Raw genomic sequence first — 23600 nt, forward strand, 5'->3', positions numbered from 1 at the left:
TGAATCCAGGAGAAGGGATACACACAGGTGTGTGTGTGTGTGTGTGTGTGTGTGTGTGTGTGTGTGTGTGTGTGTGTGTGTGTGTGTGTGTGTGTGCGTGTAAAAGAGAAAAAGAAAAGGCTATACAGACAGGAGAAGGGCGAATTCTCAGACACTGACTGCTTCCTTGATTACACTGGTGTACAGCAGCTCCCCCTGGATGCTCGAGTCGGTTACTGCAGCCTTCTCTTCCTTTATCAAACAGCTCTGATGTCCATCACTAGGTTTTTATAGGAGCTATTGTTCGGACGTGAGACATCATGTAGTAGTGAGTTATAATCTTCATAAACGTACCTGCTGTCGGAGCAGTCGCTCGGCTCCGTTAACGCTCCTTTTTAAACCGCTAAAAACGTAATAAAGAAATCTGTCAGCGTCCAATTTCGTATTCCAGCTAAAATTTAGATTTACCGGTTTTTGTGATCGTAGTCATGATGTTAGAAATAAAAAGCGGTAACCGCTTTGTATATCAGGGTGGAGAAAACGAAAAAGTTATATTTCTGCGCGTACAAGACTCGTATTAAATCGGCTCGACGGGTCAAGGGTCGGGTTTGACGTTTAAGATTTAAGCACCTGAGAGTTTGTGTCGAAAAAAACTTAAAAGCTATAAATTTTGTATGAAAATGTTTAAATTGAGGTCAGTTTGGAGTCTGAAGAAAGAAGAGGATAATGTTTAATAGTGTGGCCTTAAAAAAAGACAGGGAAAAAAATTTGCTGGAAATTTGCTAATGGATAAACTGCCCTCTGTGTGTGTGTGTGTGTGTGTGTGTGTGTGTGTGTGTGTGTGTGTGTGTGTGTGTGTGTGTGTGTGTCCTCAGACACAAGAACATTAATAACATGCTTGATAATTAATATCTCCTTTTTAATTCCCCGGTTTTAAATTTGGCTTTGTAGCAGCCGTTGCCCGTAGGCCTACACGGCCGCTTCTTTTACCGAGCGCTTTGGAGGTGGTCCTTTCATTTAGCGGCTTTTACGCCGAGGATAACGCGCTCGATACGACGAGGCTCCGTGCAAAGCCGCTTTCACGACGAGGCGGTGGTTTGTAATTTTCTTTATTTGAAATTAATTGATGCAGAGTAATTACCTGAGAAATATGAGATGAAATGGAATATCGCCGTCTGTCGCTCAGGGCAGACGAGCGGCCTGTAGATTAAAACGTGGGGGGGGGGGGGGGCAGGCAGAGGGTACAGGGCAGATATGGGGTGAGATTTTTTTATTTTTATTTATTTAAATTTTTTTTGTGTCTGTGTATAACAAAACTGAACAAGCTCCTTTGATATTAAGGCTTAAACGATGCCCTGGATTTTGTCCTGAAGACTTTGGTGTAGAAGGTAAGCAGTCCCACAGACTCTGAAAGCACAGTACGCACTTTTTATTCGTTTCTGAGATCCGAGAGTGCCACGTTCCCCGTTCAGCCCCTCCATCCATCCATCTATCCATCCTTCCTTCCTGGCTGAGAAACGCAGTCCATCTCCAGGAGGTGAGAGAAGGTGCCAAAGTCCAATTCACTTACGGGACTCAGCAGCAGTCAGTTTACGGAAAAGGCGCATGAATTAATAATCACTTAATTGACTCTTGAGACTTTTTTGTTTCTACACTTGTCTTCTGCTGAGGAAAATCCCGGCCTCGTTGTCGTCGTTTGTCGTTCGTCGACGTCCGATCGGATTGTGTCTATAAGCGAAGCGGGATGTTTAGATGAAATTCGGCTTTTTCTGAGACGTCTGAACGTCCTAGCTGAGATTTCTTCTTCGGTAATAAAAACTCTAATATCCTGACGGCGCACTAAACGACTCGTGAGCAGTGAGCAGTGTGTGGCTCTTCCCGTCATTCCAGCGGCTTAGTTTGGCTGTATTTTTAGGGCTAAACGATGATGAATAAATATCTCTTGCCCACACATGAAGCTCCGAACATCACCCACACAAACACCTTTACTCCTGTGGGAGGACGAGAGAGACAGAGACCCTTCTGTTAAAAGCTTATGGTCTGGTCATGGTCTTTCTTGGTTAATGGATCTGACCTGCACAACCGTGTTCGCTTGCCAAACCAACCGTGACACACACACACACACACACTCACACACACACACACACACACACACACACACACACACACACACACACACACACACACACACACACACACACACACACACACACACACACTTTCTCTCTCTAACACACACACACACTCACTCACTCACACACACAAACGCACACACACACACACACACACACACACACACACACACACACACACACACACACACACACACACACTCACACACACACACTAACTCACACACACATACACTCTCACACACACACACACACATAAACGCACACACACACACACACACACACACACACACACACACACACACACACACACACTCACTCACACACACACTCACTCACACACACATACACTCTCACACACACACACACACACACGCACACACACTCGCACACTCTCACACACATACACACACACACACACACACACACACACATAAATGAACGCAACAATCTTCTCTTTATTGCTTTATTTTTGTTTCAGTTTTTCTCCATATCACATCATCATTTCTTTTTTTTTCCTTTTGGATCATTTTTGTCGCTGGGCGTTGCTTTAGTTACAGTTTCTTTTCTTTTTTTTTTATTCTTTCTTTTTTCCACCTGGTGTAGTTTCATCCTCTTTACAATACAAATGCAAAAATAATTAGAAACACTGCACATTTGTAGACATTTTTTTTATGAGTTACGAATGGTGTAATCTGTAATCTGCCATTAAATAAATCTCTGATATAGACATAAAGGAAACGTCGCAGGTCTCTGGAGCTAGCTAACTAGCCTAACTTCCCGTCTAGGTTAGAAAACTTCCTCGATCGTCTGTGGCATAAAAGCAGAAAACGAGAATAAAATAAAGAATTCAAATATGTAGAATAGAATTTTAGTGAAGTGACATAACAGTAGAAACTCAAGGGATTTACTGTACAGTGTAAATATATCCTATGTAGTCCATTACGTGCTGCTCGATCGCTGTGTGAGCTGCTGTATAAACTCCTCCGGACGCTTCGAGGATCTCTGACGGATTTTAGAGAGAGAGGATCTTTTGAAGTAGAAAACGAAGCACAGAGAGAGCAGGCGGATAAACAGAGCGCCTGAGCTCTGGTGAAGCACCTCGAGTAGATCATGAGACATGGACAGTGTTATAGAAGAGTCCAGAGGTTAATGGTGGCGAATGGGAGGTTCCTTTGTTTAACATTTCCTTTTTATATCGGTGTTTGTGTCCTAATGGGATTCGCAGCGACTGGCCGCTAATCAGGGCACGTTGGATAGTGCACAGAGGCCACGCTTTCCAAAGCAAGGGGTCTTTACTGATCCCAGCACTCAGCTGCCCTTGGCCTTGATTGGACCTGACATTTTAATGTCTGCAGAAGGAGCATGGTCAGCTGGGCTTAACCTGACCCACCGTCCACCCCTTACAGACACACACACACACACACACACACACACACACACACACACACACACACACACACACACACACACACACACTTCCTCCTGTTCTCAATTTGCCCTGGACAAATCAGTCCAAATTTAACTCTTCATAGCCTCCTCAAGGGTCAGTTAGAGTTTTACGTTTCATACCGGATTCTTTCCGACGGAGACCTCACACGCGCTTCCCTCCATGTTGGATTTAGCATCTTTACAAGAGCCCGGCTTAACCGGAGTATTTTTATATTTTCAGCTCATCCGTACCTCCGTGTCGCGCCCCTCCTATTCCCTCGTCTCTCTACCTCCTAGCCGTTCGCTCGGCGTTGAGCCTCTTGTTATTTGGCCTCGCTCTGCGGAGACGAAGAAGAGGAGACGGTTAATGGCTGCGCAGGTTGCATTAAAAGGATTAGCCGATTTTAATGTTCTGCCAGCTAGCAGAGCACATTAGAGACTACGGTGACGGTTTGTGGCTAGCACAATGAGGGATTTCTCTTTAAGATGAGCTAGGGATGAGAAGCCGATTCCTGAGCTTTCAATGAGGATTGCTTTAATATCAGCCGGAGCTAGAGCTGTGGATGCCGATCGGAAGGTTACGTCATGATTCTGTCTTAACAGAGGGTTAGAAAACACAGACCTACTGTACAGCGTGCACTACACCAAGAACAGACAAACAGTACCGAGTGTTGACGACTCCCAGGATGAGGTCCAGATCTACTAGGGTGGGAATGGCTTTGGGGAAGAACCGACCTTTAGGGTACAGCAGACTAATCACAAGGGCAGAGAGTCTGTGCCAATCTGTGCCCAATCTGTGCCATCTTTATAAATATAATGATTTGCTATCATAAAAAGAGCCTATTTATTATACGAAGTTTCTAAATAGACCATTCTTTCTCGTGTGTGTGTGTGTGTGTGTGTGTGTGTGTGTGTGTGTGTTTGTGAAGCTGCAGGATCCAGCCTGTCAGAAAGGGATCAGACAGATTCACCGATTCCCTCCAAACGGCCTCCTTCAGCATCCGGGGCTTCAGAGAGCTCCTTCTCTTCCAAGCGTCCGCGGACGTCTGAGAAGAGCAGCGGGGAGCAGGTGAGACTGAGGAACAGGACATATACCGTACCTGTCTGCGTCTGTAGGGATCACAGAGATGGGCGTCTCCTCACACACATCACACCAGAAGCTCCACATCTGAGCATCATTACGGCTTCATTAGTAGATCACGTGACCAGATCTTGTCTCTAAGGCAGAGCTGCACGTGAACTTCTCAACACAATCTTTTAACACGTCACTTAAATCCCATCGTTCTGATCTGAGTGGTCAGCCGTTGTGTTTGACGATAGACAAGAAAGAATCTCTCACATATATAAAAACCTTATATATTATTATTATTATTATTATTATTATTATTATTATTATTATTATTATATGTCTGTCTATCCATCCATCATCTGTCTGTCTGTCTGTCTGTCTGTCAATCCATCCATACATCTATCTTTCTATCGATCTTTTCATCTGTCTATCTCTTATTATCAGCATTTACATTTACCACCAAATTATCAAAAATATTTTGCAGTCATTGTTTTAAAATCCACACGACCGTCTGATCAAAGAAAGGTTAGATGAGAAAAAAAAGAAAGGTTTGCCAGTGAGACGAGAGAACGCAGATCATATGAAATATCGGTCGAAGCAAATACCGACTCGCAAATATGCCAGAATGCAGGTGGACGCAATCCCAGAATTAAACTGCCCTTTTTGCATTATGCATCCTTGTCCTGAAGATTACTTTTCTCCCGTTTTTGCTGCTCTTGCATCGCTAATCGTGCAAAAGGTGGAAAATCAATATGATATTCGACAGATGAGAGGCCTTTGAAGTGTGTGCCAGGTCTATACCACGCTACAGTGCGGGTCTCTCACGGACACACGCTGTTTGAAAGGATAATAATTTTCTCTCTCTCTCTCTCTCTCTCTCTCTCTCTCTCTCTCTCTCTCTCTCTCTCTCTCTCACTCTCTCTCTCTTTCTCACTCTCTCAGATGTACCAGTGTCCCTACTGTAAGTTCACCAACACCGATCTGAACCGGCTAAGGATGCATGTGATGACCCAGCATTCGGTGCAGCCCATGCTGCGATGCCCGCTGTGCCAGGACACGCTTAACAACAAGGTCCACCTGCAGTTCCACCTCACGCACCTCCACAGCGTGGCACCGGACTGCGTCGACAAGCTCATAGCCACCGTGAGTGCTTTCAGTTCCCTACACAGAGGTTTTGTTTGGTTCCCTGTGTAAGATTTGTACGTTACAACAAAAACACATTTGGATCGAATTTCAGTCCGAAGTCAGAATTTTCACATCATATACGCAATTTCATATTTTAATCCTAAGGAATCTTTTTTACAAATTGTTCCTTTTTGGCTCAAACTGAAATATTTTGGATATTTCTAGAGGTTCTGTTTAATGTCTCTGTATTTCTGCGATTCCTGTGAGAAGCTAGCAGTTGTTTGCTGCGCTAAGATGCTAAGACGTTAGCAACTTTTAAAGTAGGATAAAATCTTAAACGTGAGTCATAACGCTCGGGTTTTGTTATCGGATACTTTAGTGCAGATGCTAGCCCCGAATTCCCAGAATGCTTTGCAGCTGTACGTCGCAGGAGACGCTGCTCGAGAAATTATAGCGGTGTTAGCATGAAATCCAAAGCTTTGGAAGGTGATCTGTTGGAGCGTAGCGTTGAGACGAGAAGGCAGAGCTAACCTTCTGCTGCGTTAATGTCTGAAGGTGAAGCGAGGGCTAAATCTCAATGAACTGCACCATGATATCAGCAGGTAGTCCAAAAGCATCATGGGTAATGAGTACAGTAGGAAAGCAAAATCATTGGGAATAGTATTCAAATCTCCGCTGTATTTACACCCGTCCACGTCCTGCTAGTCTTAACGTGGGGATGTTTCGGATATTTTCCCTTTCTTAACAACACTGTAAGTATATCTGTGAGTAGACCATGTACTAATTTCCTGCCCTCATTTTATAGCACGGTATTGTAAATGACATCTTGTCCTTCTAGTTCTGTATTGTTTATGTTTGACCTCCTGCCCCAAACGCATGAATACAGATCTTTAACGGTACATAAGTACCCTGGATTCACTATACTGAGGCAGATGCCATGGTATTAGTCTTTTGTAGGGATTTTTTCTTTTAATTAAAAATCCTGTATAGGTTGGAATGAATATGAAGAGCAGAGCACATGACCTTCTGCTTCTATTCTTTTGTCTAGCTGTTTTTCTAAGAAAAGCTGCGTGTTTAATACACCAAGGCCCACCGTGGTGATGGTGTGAGAGGCTGAGCTCAGCTTTATGATGGTGACTCTCTCATTTTATGCCTTTTGTCTAGCCACGCCTTAGCAGACCGTGTCTCTGCTCCTTCCCTCTCGTTGAAAAGTGTTAATTGCGGCCCGCAGGCGTCCTGTTGACTCATCGCGTGCCAGATTTATAGGATGACAGGTTCCTGATTGGACGGGCGATCCTCTACCCGAGCGGTTGTACCGACATGCCCGTTGTTTTCATCAGTTTGAAACAGGACAAAACAAAACCCGTGCCTTCTCTTTCATTCTGTTCCGTCGATCATTAATACAGACAGATAATTAAACAGGATTATTTTGTTTCTCAAGGAAATCCCAGAACACGAAAGCATATGTTATGAATACCTGCGAGTACTTAACAACAAACCAAATGCAATTTGAAAGAAAAATATTTATATAAAATAAAAAAGAGAGAGAGAGAGTCAGAGAGAGAGAAAATACAAAGAGAGCTCTACTCTTCTTGTTTAACTCGTAAACTATGGGGGGTACAAACTTTTGCACTTTTGAACGGCCGTCAGAGAAAACACGCAGCATACTGTACGTGGTTCTTGAAACTCTTTCCGATACGTAGTTCTTGAAAGATTTCCCCTTCATAATCCACTTCTTCTTTAAGCAACTCACCTTCATCACCCACAGCATCCCGTCGACTCTACAGCCGACTGTTATTGCGGAGTCGATGGAGGATGCGACGGCTCTATTTTTCCATATTTGCGGTAGAGAAATAATTATGTTTAGATTTGTCTGTGGAAGGGAATTGTTCGCTCGCCGACCGCTTTAAGCGAGGATGCCTCCGAATGCCGTTATGCCGTCTCCACTCGCCGGCAAGGAAACAAATGATGAACACATTATTAGGACCAGGTAGCGATATTTTTTCTTTTATAGAGATTATAATGCATCGGTCTTCCTACAGTGGCACGTTGTAAAAACACATTGGAGCAATACAACACACATTAAAAAAAAAGCAGCGGCTTTTTTATTTTTATTTTTTTTTACAAGTAGAAGGAGAGTAAAGCGACTCCATTCCCTCGTGTCAAACGGGAGAGCTTAATGAATTCGGAAATAGGTGACTCATTTCTTGCAGACAGTGCATAAAAATGCGAGCAAGGTTCTCTCTTTATTTGTCTGGTCCTTCTCTCTCTCTCTCTCTCTCTCTCTCTCTCTCTCTCTCTCTCTCTCTCTCTCTCTCTCTCTCTCAGTAAATCCCTCCCTCTCTGTCTGTGTATCATTTTCTGTCTGTCTTAGATAGGGATAATGAAAATAATTGTGCTTCATTAATTCTCAGTCTGGCTCAGATGATAGCCATTTGGAACTGTGTTTTTGCGAATTAGACAGTCCAAATTAAAAAATGACCTTGGGATACTGGCTGTGCAGGGCTCTCGTGGCTTAATGAAGCACTTGTCTCGAAACACTCCACTTTGTAATGTAAATCACTGCTGTGTTTTGCTTCGAAACTCTCCGTTCTTGCCACATTCATTTACACCTTGCAGTTTTCCGGAGAAGGAGAGTTAGAAGGAAAATACGAGTACAACAAAAAAATACGTCAAAATTGTACAAATTTTCCAGCACGAATCTGCTCGTACTAATCAGATGTTAATGGCTAGAGCTGTATTAACAGTTCCACTTAACCTTAAGACCGGTGAAGTAACTGCCGAAGGACCGAGCGCCGTGTCCTTCGTGTCGTCGGGCGCTTCACGACGATTGTGTTCGGAGATGATTTATATTTTAGAGAAGCTCGGGAGCACTCGGTATTCTCTATTTATCATAAATACCAGCCTATGACCATGTAATCATTAGTGGATTTAAAAAATAAAAAGCGAAGGAAGGAAGGAAGGAAGGAAAGAATAGATTTTGAATACAATAATCAGATTAAAAAATTTAATCAGGTATACAGTCGTTACGAAAGGGTACGAGGTGCAGGTGGTGTGATGAACAAAAGAAAGAAAATTGGGACACGAGGACATAAACATAGAATGAAAGTAGGAATTAGACATGGAAGAGAGGCAAGCAGGAGGAGGGGAGATGGAAAGGAATGAGGAATTGAAATGCAGCCTGGGTAGAGAGGCTGATTGTTCTGTTAATTGAAGGAAGGTGAAGCAGACAGTGCTCCATCTCCCAGCCCTTTTTCCAATTTCAGTCACTGATTGTTGTTAAATAGGAGCTAGTTAATGAGTGATTTTGATAAATTGTTATCTTTTTTCCTCTTCTGGAAAAAGAAGAGAGGAATAAAGGGGATATGAGAGGGGGGGGGAGGCATTGAGATACAACAGAAGCAGGGAAGCTGTTCGGAAAGACAGGGAATTTCTTTGTACATTGTGCTATGAGCTTCTCACTGGAATGTGATATACTTTTATGAGGAGATGGAATTATTTAATTAGGCTCCTAATAAGCTTTTCAACTGGCCAAGGTAGACTCCTTGGCCCCATCACACTAATTGGCTGCAGAAGAACTTTCTCAGAGTTTGACAAACATCATCTGTGATCAAAGTGCAAATTCTTGGAACGGCAAATATAGTAAGAACATTAATAACATGATTACTTGTGTGGAAGGAAACCTTACGCTGACAAAACCTTTATATTTGTGAGTGACTAACAAGTAATGAAACAAAATCGGACAGTTTTTTTCTGAGATGTATTATTCGCTCAGATGTCTACTTGAGCTGTTGTGCATTGCATATCAGTGGCTGTTAAAAAGGATTTTAATTAATACGTGGCTCACCATGTGGTTTATTTTCCAGGTGGCAACATCAGAGGTACTGCCAGCAAGCATGTTCATACCAGTCCCGGGACCAGAGAAAGATACTCAGAACACACCGCAATCCTTGTCTAACTCAACCTCTGAAAGCACAAAGAAACAAACAGGTGTGGAGATATTTTATCCTTTCTAATACTAGCTGTAAAAAAAATAGAATTGAATTATTTGTATTTACATACAAATAACGTACTCTACTTTTACATGACAAACATTTCTTATTGTATTCGTTTTGTAGAAGCTGCAGAGGTCGAAGCTGATAAAGGAATTAATCTGGTCTTAGACGTAACCGAATCTCGGAAGTCGCCTCTTGAAGAGCAACATACTGCAAGGGACGACACTACTGGTTTCCTATGCTGGAAAAAGGGCTGTAATCAAGTGTTCAAATCATCCAACGCTCTCCAGATACATTTCAATGAGGTCCATAACAAAAGACCACAACTCCCTGTCTCTGATCGCCATGTTTACAAGTACCGTTGCAACCAGTGCAGTTTGGCATTTAAGACAATTGAGAAATTGCAGTTGCATTCCCAGTACCATGTCATCAGAGCAGCCACCATGTGTTGTCTCTGTCAGCGGAGCTTCAGGACGCTACAGGCCTTGAAAAAACACCTGGAGTCCAGTCACCTTGAACTGAGTGAAGCTGATATTCAGCAGCTCTATGGAGGCCTACTAATGAATGGAGACCTCATGGTTATTGGTGACCCTTCACTTGGAGAGGACCAGGCAGGTCTCCTTGAAGATGAGAAAGAAGGAGAGGACAGTGATCCCGAGGAGAAACAGAGTCCAACTGGCAGTGACTCTGGATCATTACAAGAGGATTCAGGATCTGAGCCCAAACGAGCGCTGCCATTTAGGAAAGGTCCCAATTTCACCATGGAGAAATTCTTAGACCCTTCTCGTCCTTTCAAGTGTACAGTCTGCAAAGAGTCTTTTACCCAGAAGAATATTCTTCTGGTACATTATAATTCTGTGTCACACTTGCATAAGGTCAAACGGGCTCTGCAGGAATCCACTACAGGTCAACCGGAACCAACCAGCAGTCCTGATAATAAGCCCTTTAAATGCAGCACTTGCAACGTCGCATACAGTCAGAGCTCTACACTGGAGATTCATATGCGCTCTGTCCTGCACCAGACCAAAGCCAGGGCAGCCAAGCTTGAAGCAGCAGGTGGAGGCTCCAGTTCTGTCAACAGTGGTGGCACCTCAAATAGCACTTCAACTCCCAGCCCCATCCCATCAACTAACTCAACAACCAGCTCAAGTAACAACAGCTGCTCTCCAGCAGGGGTTCAGACAGCACAGAGCATCCTGGGTGGGAACCAAATGAGTCAGTCACAGAATCCCGAGTCCATGTCTAACTCCACATCTCATCCGCCCCCTTCTGAAAACCACGAGGTGAAAAAAAAGAAATTTGCAGACATGCTGTCTTCAAGAGGTCACCAGCAGCTCCAACAGCAGCAGCAGCAGTTGGCACAGGCTCAGGCTCAAGCCCAAGCCCAACTTCAGCAAGAGCTCCAACAGCAAGCTGCCCTCATTCAGTCCCAGCTGTTCAATCCACTACTCCAGCATTTCCCAATGACAGCAGATGCGCTTTTGCCCCTTCAACAGCAACAGCTTCTGTTTCCTTTCTATATCCCTGGGGCAGAATTCCAGCTGAATCCAGAAATTAACTTGAACAGTTCTTCCCTTAACCTAAGTAACTCTGCTGCCTCTTTGTTGGAGGAGCAAAAGAACCAGGCCCAGCAGGTACAACAGAGTTGTCTACAACAGCAACTGATGCATCATCACCTTCAGCAACAGCACCAAGCCCATTCCCACTCCCAGGCATCAAGCCAAATGGCTTTACTACAGCAGAGTGCATCTCTTTCACACCCTGTAGAAAAAAAACCAAAGTCACTTGTTCTTCATAGTGAGAAGGAAAGAGATCTGCCAAAGGATAAAGAAATTAATGATAAAACAGAGGACCATGCTCCAAAGGACATCCCAGAAAATTTAAAATCCAAAGAAAAGAAAGATATACCACAGACTATAGCTAATTTGAATCAGGACAATGGATGCCTTCCACCAAGGATTGCATCAGATGCTCGTGGTAATGCCACCAAAGTGCTACTGGAGAATTTTGGATTTGAATTAGTTATTCAATACAATGAGAACAAACAGAAAGCTCAGAGAAAGCTGACAGGATCTGTGTCTGGATCAGCTGCACCTGGTGGTATCACTAGAGTTGTGGACCCAGTTGAAGGACTGGAGAAATTGGAATGTGAGGCTTGCGGAAAACTCTTTTCCAATATATTAATACTAAAAAGTCACCAGGAGCATATCCATCAGGCCTTCTTCCCTTTTAGATCACTAGAGAGGTTTGCTAAAGAGTACAGAGAACAATATGACAAGCTGTACCCACTAAGACCACAAACACCTGAGGCTGCTCCTCCCCCACCACCGCCTCCTCCTCCCCCGCCGCCACCACCTCCTCCGCAAAGGGCACCGACACCAAATATTCCTGTATCAGCCCCCGCACTTACTCCACCAACTGCTTCAACCCCACAACCCCCAGGTCCGCTACCTCAGATTCCAATGCCAATGGATCTTCCTCTCTTCTCTCCACTCATGATGCAGCCAATGTCCCTCCAGTCATTGCCCTCTCAAATTCCTGCACAGTTACAAGCTGTTGAGCCTGGTCTAGCAACTGATCTTGCACATCTGTACCAGCAGCAGCTCACACCTGCTATGTTGCAGCAGCAGCAGAATAAGAGGCCCCGCACCCGTATTACGGACGATCAGCTAAGGGTTCTAAGACAGTACTTTGACATAAACAATTCACCAAATGAAGAACAAATAAAAGAAATGGCAGACAAGTCAGGACTTCCACAGAAAGTCATTAAGCACTGGTTTCGGAACACTCTCTTCAAAGAGCGGCAGCGCAACAAAGACTCCCCCTACAATTTCAACAATCCCCCTATCACTACTCTGGAAGAGGTCAAAATTGACTCTAAACCACCTTCACCTGAACCTCAAAAACCAGAGTCCTATGGCAGTAAGAGATCCACAAGGACACGGTTCACAGACTACCAGCTTCGAGTACTGCAAGATTTCTTTGATGCTAATGCATACCCTAAAGATGATGAATTTGAGCAGCTGTCCAATCTTTTGACCCTACCAACTAGGGTCATTGTTGTTTGGTTCCAGAATGCCAGACAAAAAGCTCGTAAAAATTATGAGAACCAGGGTGATGGAGCAAAAGAAGGTGAGCGGCGTGAGCTGTCTAATGACCGATACATTCGCACAACTAACTTGAACTATCAGTGCAAGAAGTGTAGTCTGGTCTTCCAGCGGATATTTGACCTTATTAAACATCAAAAGAAGCTTTGCTACAAAGATGAGGATGAGGAAGGGCAATATGATAGTCAAAATGAAGACTCTCTTGACCTCTCACATGAATACTTTTCTTGTTCTGGATCATCAGGTCACACGCCGATGTCATCGTCCTCAAGCCTCTGCCCTCTTCCAACTTCATCTACATCATTCTCTCATATGACATCATCTGAGAAAGCTGAAGCTACATCCACAAATACATCCAACTCTTTTGATGAGAAACCCAAAATTTCTGCAGAACCATCTCTGGGTCCAAGAGAGCAGACATCTTTGAAACAAGAAAGCAGTCAGCCAGCTGAGCTTCCACCACAGAAAGCATCACGAGAGGAAAAGGTTCAACTTACCCCAAAGAACAGAAAGCTTTCTTCGCCTTCCCTCTCTCAACAGCAACAGCATAGTACTGCTTCAGCCTCTGCTGCCCATACAAGCCAAAACCCCTCCCAAAGTTCTCTGATGGCTCTTAATTCCCATTTAGCCTCACAGCAGCAGCTGGCCCAGCAAATGATTCCGTACCAGTGTGAGCAGTGTAAACTTGCTTTTCCCTCATTTGAGCACTGGCAAGAACACCAGCAGCTTCACTTCTTGAGCGTTCAAAACCAGTTTATTCATCCCCAGTTCCTGGACCGACCAATGGACATGCCTTTTATGTTATTTGACCCCAGCAACCCTTTGCTGGCTAGCCAGCTCCTAGCTGGAGCATTGCCACAAATACCAAGCAGCTCTGCCACCTCTCCGTCCACACCTACATCCACCATGAACTCTCTAAAGAGAAAGCTAGAGGAAAAAGCAGGCACTAGTCCAGGGGAAAATGATAGCACCAACAGTGGGGAAGAACCACAAAGAGACAAACGTCTTCGAACCACTATTACACCAGAGCAGCTTGAGATCCTGTACCAGAAATATTTACTAGACTCTAACCCTACACGAAAGATGCTTGACCATATTGCTCATGAAGTGGGGCTCAAGAAACGGGTGGTGCAAGTATGGTTCCAAAATACTAGGGCCAGGGAAAGAAAAGGACAGTTTCGAGCTGTTGGGCCAGCTCAAGCCCATCGCCGTTGCCCCTTTTGTCGTGCCCTCTTCAAAGCTAAAACTGCCCTGGAAGCCCACATTCGTTCACGACACTGGCATGAGGCAAAGCGTGCTGGTTACAACATAACACTTACCGGTTTGCTATCTGAACATGATGGCATGCACTTGAAGATGGATCCTCAGGATATTGTTAACTTCTCCCACATGGGTTCTTCTAATAATGATGGCCAGTGCTCATCTCTGTCACCTGTGAGTAAAACCATGGACTTGTCTCCCAGGGCACTTTTAAGTCCAACATCAATTAAGGTTGAGGGAATGGAGGATTTTGAAAGCCCAAGCATGTCATCAGTAAACATGAACTTTGATCAGAGCAAGCTTGATAATGATGATTGTTCTTCTGTGAACACTGCAATTACGGACACCACTACTGGTGATGAGGCAAATGCAGAGAATGACAGTGCCGATATGAAGCATAGCCACAACAGTGGGGATTTCTTGTCTAAGACTGGAGGATCAGTCCCGTCTCTTGAGAATGATGACCAGATGTCTTCAGGACTGGTGAGCCCTGCAACAAGTTATTATGCAAAAGACTTTGAAAATGAAAACATGGTGGATTACAGTGAAACATCTAGTCTGGCTGATCCCTGTTCACCAAGCCCTGGGGCATCTGGGAGTAGAAGTATTGACAGTGGAGAAAGGCCAGGGCAAAAGCGCTTCCGAACTCAGATGACTAACCTCCAGCTGAAAGTCCTTAAGTCCTGCTTCAGTGATTATAGGACACCTACAATGTTGGAGTGTGAGGTACTCGGCAATGACATTGGACTCCCAAAAAGAGTTGTACAGGTCTGGTTTCAGAATGCCCGTGCTAAAGAAAAGAAAGCCAAACTCAGTATGGCTAAGCACTTTGGAATCAACCAGACTTCTTATGAGGGACCTAAGACAGAGTGCACCTTGTGTGGTGTAAAATACAGTGCACGTCTCTCAGTGCGGGACCACATCTTCTCCCAGCAACACATATCCAAGGTGAAGGAGACAATTGGAAGCCAGCTTGACAAAGAGAAAGAGTACTTTGACCCAGCCACTGTTCGTCAGCTAATGGCCCAGCAAGAGATGGATCGCATCAAGAAAGCCAATGAGGTTCTTGGTCTTGCACAACAACAAGCCATGCAGCAACAAGGGATGTTTGACAGTCCAGCCTTGCAAGCCCTAAATCTGCAGTCAGCCTATCCAAATCTGCAAGGAATACCCCCAGTTCTCCTGCCAGGGGTTGGAAGCCCTTCCCTTCCAGGTTTTAACTCAACTAACTCAGGTAAGTCATTACTAGCCTTCAAAATATGTGATACATCTTTTGAATATAGTAATTTATTTGATATCTAGTTTTGCAATTTATCTGTTGTCTGTGCTGTGAATTGATTGCATTGGATTTTTTTGTTGTTGTTGTTGTTGATCTATATACATCACAATAATTCACTTTCTTTCTGTGTCGTTATCTTTCAGCTTTAACCCCTCCAAAACCTCCCAATGTTCTAAACATGTCCGGTGCCAGTGTACCTTCACCCAGTCTCCCCACATCTGGTTTACCCAATAAGATCCCCACTTCTTCCTCCTTGGCCTCATCCAGCTCAGCTCAGACCAGCTCTTCTGTTGCCCACTCAACTACTACTACCACACTCACATCAAACTCCCTGACCACCCAACTAGGTGCCCGGGCTGATCATCCCAAAGAGCGTGAAACAGAAAAAGCCAGGGAGAAAGAAAAGACCAAGGAAAAAGTTGAGAAGTCCTCCACACCATCCTCAACTGCGGGTACACCTGCTCCCTCCACTTCTGCTGCCAGTGCCAAGAAAGAAAAACCAGATACAGCTGTTCCAGCCACCTCAATGCCTACACCTGGCATGGAATATGTGGTTGATCCTGCTCAGCTACAAGCTCTGCAGGCTGCTTTAGCATCAGATCCAACAGCACTGCTTACCAGCCAGTTCCTGCCCTATTTTATGCCTGGTTTTTCTCCATATTATGCCCCTCAGATTCCTGGGGCTCTTCAAGGTGGATACCTTCAGCCTATGTATGGAATGGAAAGTCTTTTCCCCTACAACCCAGCTTTATCACAAGCCCTAATGGGGTTATCACCAGGATCACTGCTTCAGCATTACCAGCAATATCAACAGAGCCTGCAGGAAGCCCTTCAGCAGCAGCAGCGACAGCTTCAGCAAATCCAGCAACCGAAAGCAAGCCAAACCCCAGCTTCTTCTCAGCCTTCGGTGGACCGCAAAGATTCTGCCAAAGATCATGTAAAAACAGAGGAGAAAAAAGGCACTCTCCCAGTTGATACCTCTTCACATAATAACTTACCCCCTGAGCAGCATGAAGTGGATGGCAAAGGTACAGACCCCCTTCTTGACCAATACATTGTCCCCAAAGTTCAGTATCGGCTGGCGTGCCGCAAGTGTCAAACTGTATTCAGCAAGGAGGAAGCAGCTATCAGCCACTTGAAGTCGATCTGCTTTTTTGGTCAGTCTGTGGCAAACATGCAAGAGATGTTGCTTCGAGTCCCCAGTAGTGGCAGTTCAGCTGAGGGTTGCCTCTATGACTGCCTGGCTTGTAATGTCACTCTGGATGGGGACAAGGCACTTAGTCAACACCTGGATTCATCCTTGCACAAACACAGAACAATCACGCGATCAGCCGGAAATGCCAAAGAGCACGCTACTAGTTTATTACCTCACTCTTCAGCCTGCTTCCCCGATCCTAACACCGCATCTACCTCGCAGTCTGTCACCCACCCAAACAAAACCACAACATCTCCCTCGCCAACGACGTCAAACACCACGCCATGCTCTTCTGTGTCTGCATCCTCATGCTCCTCTGCCACACTTAACCCCACAGCTGCCAGCAAACCCTGGCCCCAGGCCCCTTTCTCTAAAGCTTTAGCTGGAAAGCCCAATGCCACCCCTTCAACATCATCCTCTTTTCCTCCAGTATCCTCACCTTCAACGGTTACCTCAAGTTCATTGAGCACCTCAGGGGTTCAGACCTCGATACCAACAGACGTCTTTACCGACGACTCTGACTCGGACAGCAGTCAGAAATCAGCAGACAGGCTGGGCAGGTTGGCAGAGGAGCCACAGCAGCCCAGCTGTCTCAAAGACAGTGATAGTTGTAGTAGTAATATGGCTAGTGTAGGAACAGACTCCATCAGACTGTAAAAGAGCTTTCAACGATGGACGATATTTTAAAAAATAAAAAACAAAAAAAGAAATAAAACACAAAAGCTAAAAAAAAAAGCGGCGATGTTTAAAATATGTTTAAAAGTATACGAACCAATTTCAGAAAAAAAAAAGATGTGTAAAGACTAACTGCAATTCCAAAGCTTGTAACCAAAAATTTAAATGTTAGTGGATTGTTTTCCCATATGAACATGCTGGTTTTAATTTGTTTCGACTTAAGTATATAGCTATATGTATACACATATATTAAATTAATAGAGAGCACTGCAGTTAACGTGCGGATAACGTAGGAGAACGCTGCATTGTAAAGGACTGCCTCAAAACCACAAAGATCAGATGGGCCCCAGATTCTGTCTATACAAAGAACGAGATAATGATGCACACCTTGTTTGCATAGGTACATCCACCTAATAGCACAGTCACACAAAGCCAGTATGTACTGTATGGGAGAATAGTCTTACAGTTTTCTTGCTATCTAAGCATTCAAATACCAATGGCTTGCTAATGAAAAAAAGAATGATGTAATGTCTATTTTATTCTCAGGTCAACAGCTCACAACCTTTTTTATGTTACATTATTTTATTCATTTCTTTTCTGACAAATGAGAAAACATTTCTGTTTTTGTATTACTTTTAATAGAAAAATTTTGGAAGTGATATGAACTAAGACAGAGCTTTCTGGGAATCCAAAAGGGTCGCTAAACTGCTAAAATTCTGTTAAACGGGATATAAAATTCTCCCCCAACACACACCCAAACAAGAAACGCAGTGAGGGATTATTTTTTATTTTTTTTTATTTTATTTTTTTTTTTTTTTAAGAAAAAGTAAAAAAAACCTGTATTTATGATTGATATAAACATTTTTCGTGTTACGTAGATTGTTGCATTGGAAATAAATTTAAACAGTATGGTAGATTGAATAATCTTTGTGTACATTTAGCTTTTGTATTGTCCAACCTTAAAGCGCTTCATTTGATGTTGTCTTGGTCATTCCGATAGACTAGATTGAGGAGCAGGAACTGATCTGTACTTTATTTCAGTATAGTCAAATCCGGAATCTTGGATTTTTTTTTCACCCAAACTGCCACCGACAGACTCGGCAGAATCCCTTTGTTCTCATAAGGGGCTTGTTTCCTTTGACGGTTGGTGCAGTGACCTGACCAAAAAAAAAAAGGAAGAGATCTGTTTGAAAATTATTATTCACTTATATTTGTGTTACCTATTGTGCACTTACAACGTCTCAACTTACTTTATCTCTGTCTTTTTGTGTACGTGTGTCTATGTTACTCTCCTTCCTTTTTTTTCTTTCTTTCTTTGCTTCCACCAACGTTTTGTAGGTTCGGAGATCTTTCTCCTTTGGCGCTACAAAGCAGACGTGTATTTTATGCAGTGTGGCTGCAGTCTGTTATAGGCTTTCATTTTTGTTGTTGTTGTTGTTTGTTTCTTTTATGATTTATTCTTTCTTTTTTTTTGTTGTTGTTGTTGTCGTCATACAAGAAAAAGAATAATAATAATTCTCACGCTTTAAAACGAAAAGAAAATCCAAAGACTAAACACTTTCACCATTGGTGCATAAAGATGAGAAAAGAGGCTTCTTTATACTTGAGAATTTGTTGCAGTTTTTAAGAAAAGAAAACAAAGTTTTAAAATAAAAGGAGTACGCATCAGAGTTGCCGTCTTCGCTTCTTCGCAAGCAGACAGGTGGCTTTTTTACGTAGACAAATACCAAGAATACCAAAAACCAAAAAAGGACGTTCGTCCTTGCGTTGTGGAGTAGCACCATTACAGAGCCATTGCAGTTTGTAAGATAGAAGTGGAGAATCTCTTTGTTTAACTCTTCTTGTCACACAAGATTTTTTTTTTTGTTTTCTTTCGTTTTTTTTTTTTTATTATTATTTTTTTGTTTTTTTTTTAAAGAAAATGTATAAGGTCTGGTCTCTGAGGACATACGTTTTGCTGCTAATGTAGATTTTGAAAAAGAAAAATACCTAGATGCATGCTCATTTTACTTCTTGGCTAAGCTTTAAGAAAAAAAAAACAACAAAAAAAAAAAAACAACAAAAAACTAAAACAACAAAGTAAACCATTTCCCTGCCTCTGCGACATTTTTTCTTCTTGTTGCAAAAACGGAACTTTGAAGACTGTGAATATATGTTCCAAAGGACATTTTGGCTTTATTGTTTTCTCTTTCTTTCTTTCTTTCATTCTTTCTTTCTTTCTTTCTTTCTTTCTTTCTTTCATTCTTTCTTTCTTTCTTTCTTTCTTTTTAACAGACCAACGTCAAAAAGCCAACGATCTGTTATGTTTGTAAAGAACGGTGCATTCCAAATAGCGCATTTGATTTCTTAAGAAAGGACAGCAATCTTTTTAGTGAGTTTAAGTCCATTTCCTCCCACGTTAAATATGACCGTAATTCCTCCATCACGTCTGGTTTCAAGAACATCGCCGTTTCAGGAGTCGTGTATACTGAGCTCGTGTCCACGCAGCCGGTTAAGGCTGTCTGTGCACTCGAAGTAGATCATCATGTAACAGAAAATCATCGCTAACCAAAAATGTACATACTGTAATGCACCTGGTCCTAACATAACTCACAGGACTAGTGTCATCACTCCACCTCTCCATCTTTAAAGAGTCTGAGAAAGAATGATGGTGTTGAATGGTGGCCTCCCCCATAGAAAATCAAGTAGGGACCTGCCCCAGGTTTCTGCAGGCTTTTTTTTTTTTGGTGTGTATTTTTTACAGCTTTTCCAAGTGACATCTTCATTCCAAAGCATTATATAAAACTGGGAAAATAGCAGCAGTATTTTTATTTATTAATATTTTGGATGGTCATTCTTAACTTTTTTTTTGTCTAGAGAGGTCAATGGAAATGGTTCTGTTTAATCCAAATTTCCCTGTTTCTTTTTTTTTTTTTTTTCCTTTCATTTTCTCACCAAAAAAAAAAAAGGATTCAGTTGAACTGTACAGCAAGTGTTTTGGGCTACATGGTACATTGCTGTAATCTAGGAAGCGTGTTAAAGAGTGTTACGTCTCGCAGAGCAATGTGGTTCGGTGTTAAAAAAAAAATCTGCATGCTATTGAAATTTGGTCGAATTTTTTATTTTATTTTATAATTTTTTTTGGTATGCAAAGCTTGCCACTTCTATTCAATCCTGTTACCTGAAATATGTTTTGTTCCATAATTATTTGTAAGAATTCTGATGTATAGTTTATTTTTTAATGCCTTTTTTTTTTCTTTTTGCTTTGACTTTCATTTCGAATCATGACTTTTTATTATTTTCATATATCTATTTGTATTTTATTTTCTGTATATTAATTTGTATTGTTGATGTTTTTTGTTGTTTTTGTATGCATAAATTAATGTTTTAACACCAGCTTTAAATTTCAATCACTTTTTTTTTCTTATTCTAAGACCTGGCCACTTTAATGGTGTACCAATGTTCCTATATTTGTCTTTTTCGACAAAGTTTGATCTCTTGCTTCCAAAGTGTGCTCTTTATTTAATGGGCTCTTTATTTTGTGAGGGATGAAGTTCAAATCCTCACAATCAACTCTGCCAGCATGGACTGTGTGTGTGTGTGTGTGTGTGTGTGTGTGTGTGTGTGTGTGTGTGTGTGTGTGTGTGTGTGTGTGTGTGTGTGTGTGTGTGTGTGTGTGTGTGTGTGTGTGTGTTTCTTTTGTTTTCTTTGTTTTAGTTTTTTTAGGAGCCAACATCAGTTTATTTAGTTTGTGTTGTTGTTGTTGTTGTTGTTGTTGTTGTTGTTGTTGTTGTTGTTGTTGTTTTTCCTCCACTTTCATTTCACACCAAAACATTATCAACTGCAAAGCTGTTCCTTCAGTACAAGATTTTTTTTTCTTTTTTTCGGAAAGTCCTAATAATTCGGTAATGAGAAATTGATACTGAAGCACTGAGCAGTTTTTTTTTATTCACTTCATTAAATATATGTATGTGGCCAAAGCATAATGCAGATGAAAGGTTGGTGCCCCTGATGAGTGTATATTTATTGTGGCACGACACAACATATGACTGAGACACATCGACTCTCATCGGGATACTTGATTTTTTTTTTTTTTTTTTTTTTTTGTGGACATTTTGCAAAGAGAGACAGAAGGCGGCAGGTTTTGCTGTAGAGGTCATCCTTTTTGCCCACTGTGAAGAAACATGTATACAGATATAGATATATTTAAAGAAGACATCAACTTTTTTTAAATGACAAAGAAGGAAAACAAAGAGAACAGAACTCTGGGAAGCTTTGGAAAATGTCGTTAAAATGTCCTGGAAGGCATGAAACTGGGGATGGGAGCCAAAGGCAGGAAAAATAATCAGAGACACCTCTTGATATCAAGTCATTATTTAATTACTGACAATACGCCTACGGAAACAGACTCAGCAACCGGTGGACGTAGAGTACGTGAAAACAGAGAGGAATAAACCTGGGGACTTCCGGACGCGGCCGGATCGGCCGCTACTTCGGAATCGTGGATAAAATCCACAGGATGGACAGAACCACGCGTCTCTTTTTACGCCCGGTCCATGGTGTTGCTACCTGTTTCATTTCTTCGTCTCGCCGAAGGACAGCACTGACCTGGAGTCAGCCGGGAAATAAATCTCATCAAACCATTGAAAAATAAAGGACTCGCTGTACGAGGAGTGTGAGGGGATTTCTTGGCTGTCATTCCTGAGGAAGCAGTTAAACACGAAAAAGCAAACGAAACCAAAATTAACAAGCAACCAAACGAAAAAAAAAACACAAAAACAAACAAAAAAAAAAACACGAGCTCCGATTTCAAAGACTACACGGAGCTCTCCGTTCCTTTCGTGACTCCTGGTGCCACAATTTTTTTTAATGCTTTTTTTTTTGTTTTGTTTCGTTTGATTTCAATTTTTTATTTTCTTGAATTGTTCCTCCTTTGAGCCTCACAAGAACGGCTCAGTGGCTCCAGGTAGCCCACCCGAGGGTAGAAAAAACAGCCTTGCAATGTACAAAAAAAGAGCAAGTTAAACCAAAAATGTTGTTCTTGATGTCTTTTCTATACTGTAGTCTTGTTAGCTTTTTTGTTACTGTAATTATATGATGAAGATTTCCAAACTGTACCAAATTACATGGAGACTAACATACATAAATCACATGGAACTTCAGACTTTTAAAGAAAAACTTTTGTCACAAAAAACCTTGTTGTCCTAGTTAAGTTGATTGTAGATGGTAATTGAATATACTCCTTTGAAAATATTTCATCAAGTATGTTTCTTGCTCATTGTGATACATTAAAAAGTATGAGCATAAAAAGCAGCGTGGCTCCGGACGTTTTTTCTTTTCTAATTTAGTTTCGTCAATAAACTATTCATAAAAAATTGTTTATATAAAATTAAAAAAAAACCCACTACAGTGTTTCACAAGTGAACAGCATTGTACTGTACATGCTAGTATTCGGTAAGTATTTTCACTTCTATATATAAAAAGCGTCAGTGATAAAACATGCACCTAAAGGCCGGAACGTTCGAATTGGTAGGTCGCTGGTTAAGATCGCTCCATTTCGACTCTTATGTTTGGCTGAAAGATACTGAAACCCTGACTCATGCTCTTATAACCTCATTCTTAGATCACCGTAAGTCTCATGTCGGCAATTCAAATAAAACTCTGAAGAGTTGTGGAGTCTTTATCGCATGTACTTAAAGTCGACTTAAATAAAAAATCTTTTACTTTTACTTCAGAAAAATAAATATTTTATTTGTGTCTTTTTTAAATAAGAAATCTAGAAAAGGCAAGACACTGGATTATTATTATTATTATTATTATTATTATTATTATTATTATTATTATTACTATTACTATTATTATTACTAATATTATTATTATTATTACTATTATTATTAGTGTTATTATTGTTGTTATTATTAGTATTATTATTACACTTATTATTATTATTATTAATATTATTATTATTACACATATTATTATTATTATCATTACACTTATTATTATTATTCTTATTAATATTATTATTATTATTATTACTATTATTATTATTATTAGTGTTATTGTTGTTGTTGTTATTATTATTATTATTATTACACGTATTATTATTATTATTATTATCATTACACTTATTATTATTATTATTATTATTATTAGTGTTATTATTGTTGTTGTTATTATTATTATTATTACACTTATTATTATTATTATCATTACACTTATTATTATTATTATTATTATTATTATTTTTATTATTACCCTTATTATTATTATCTATAACCAAGCCTAATTGTACAAATAAAGGCTATTAAAATAGCAGACTTGGTCATTTGGTAAATATAAAAAGAAGAATAAATAAGATTAACTAAATCACA

At 41.4% G+C, this 23600-nt stretch overlaps 1 protein-coding gene across 3 annotated transcripts in view; it reads left to right on the top strand.

Moving 5' to 3' along the window:
* zfhx3b (zinc finger homeobox 3b) overlaps positions 1-22539 on the top strand; it is a 165387-nt gene extending 142848 nt beyond the window's left edge. For all 3 annotated transcript variants that reach the window (XM_047807003.1, XM_047807008.1, XM_027178505.2), the window contains 5 exons: positions 4472-4611; positions 5554-5754; positions 9603-9726; positions 9855-15332; positions 15521-22539. In XM_047807003.1, coding sequence (XP_047662959.1) covers positions 4472-4611; positions 5554-5754; positions 9603-9726; positions 9855-15332; positions 15521-17229 — 7652 coding nt within the window. In that variant the 3' untranslated portion in view covers positions 17230-22539. The remainder of the gene's footprint in view (positions 1-4471; positions 4612-5553; positions 5755-9602; positions 9727-9854; positions 15333-15520) is intronic.
* The last annotated feature ends 1061 nt before the right edge of the window (positions 22540-23600 follow it).

The sequence above is a fragment of the Tachysurus fulvidraco genome, chromosome 2, assembly GCF_022655615.1.
Source record: "Tachysurus fulvidraco isolate hzauxx_2018 chromosome 2, HZAU_PFXX_2.0, whole genome shotgun sequence".
Lineage (NCBI taxonomy): Eukaryota > Metazoa > Chordata > Actinopteri > Siluriformes > Bagridae > Tachysurus > Tachysurus fulvidraco.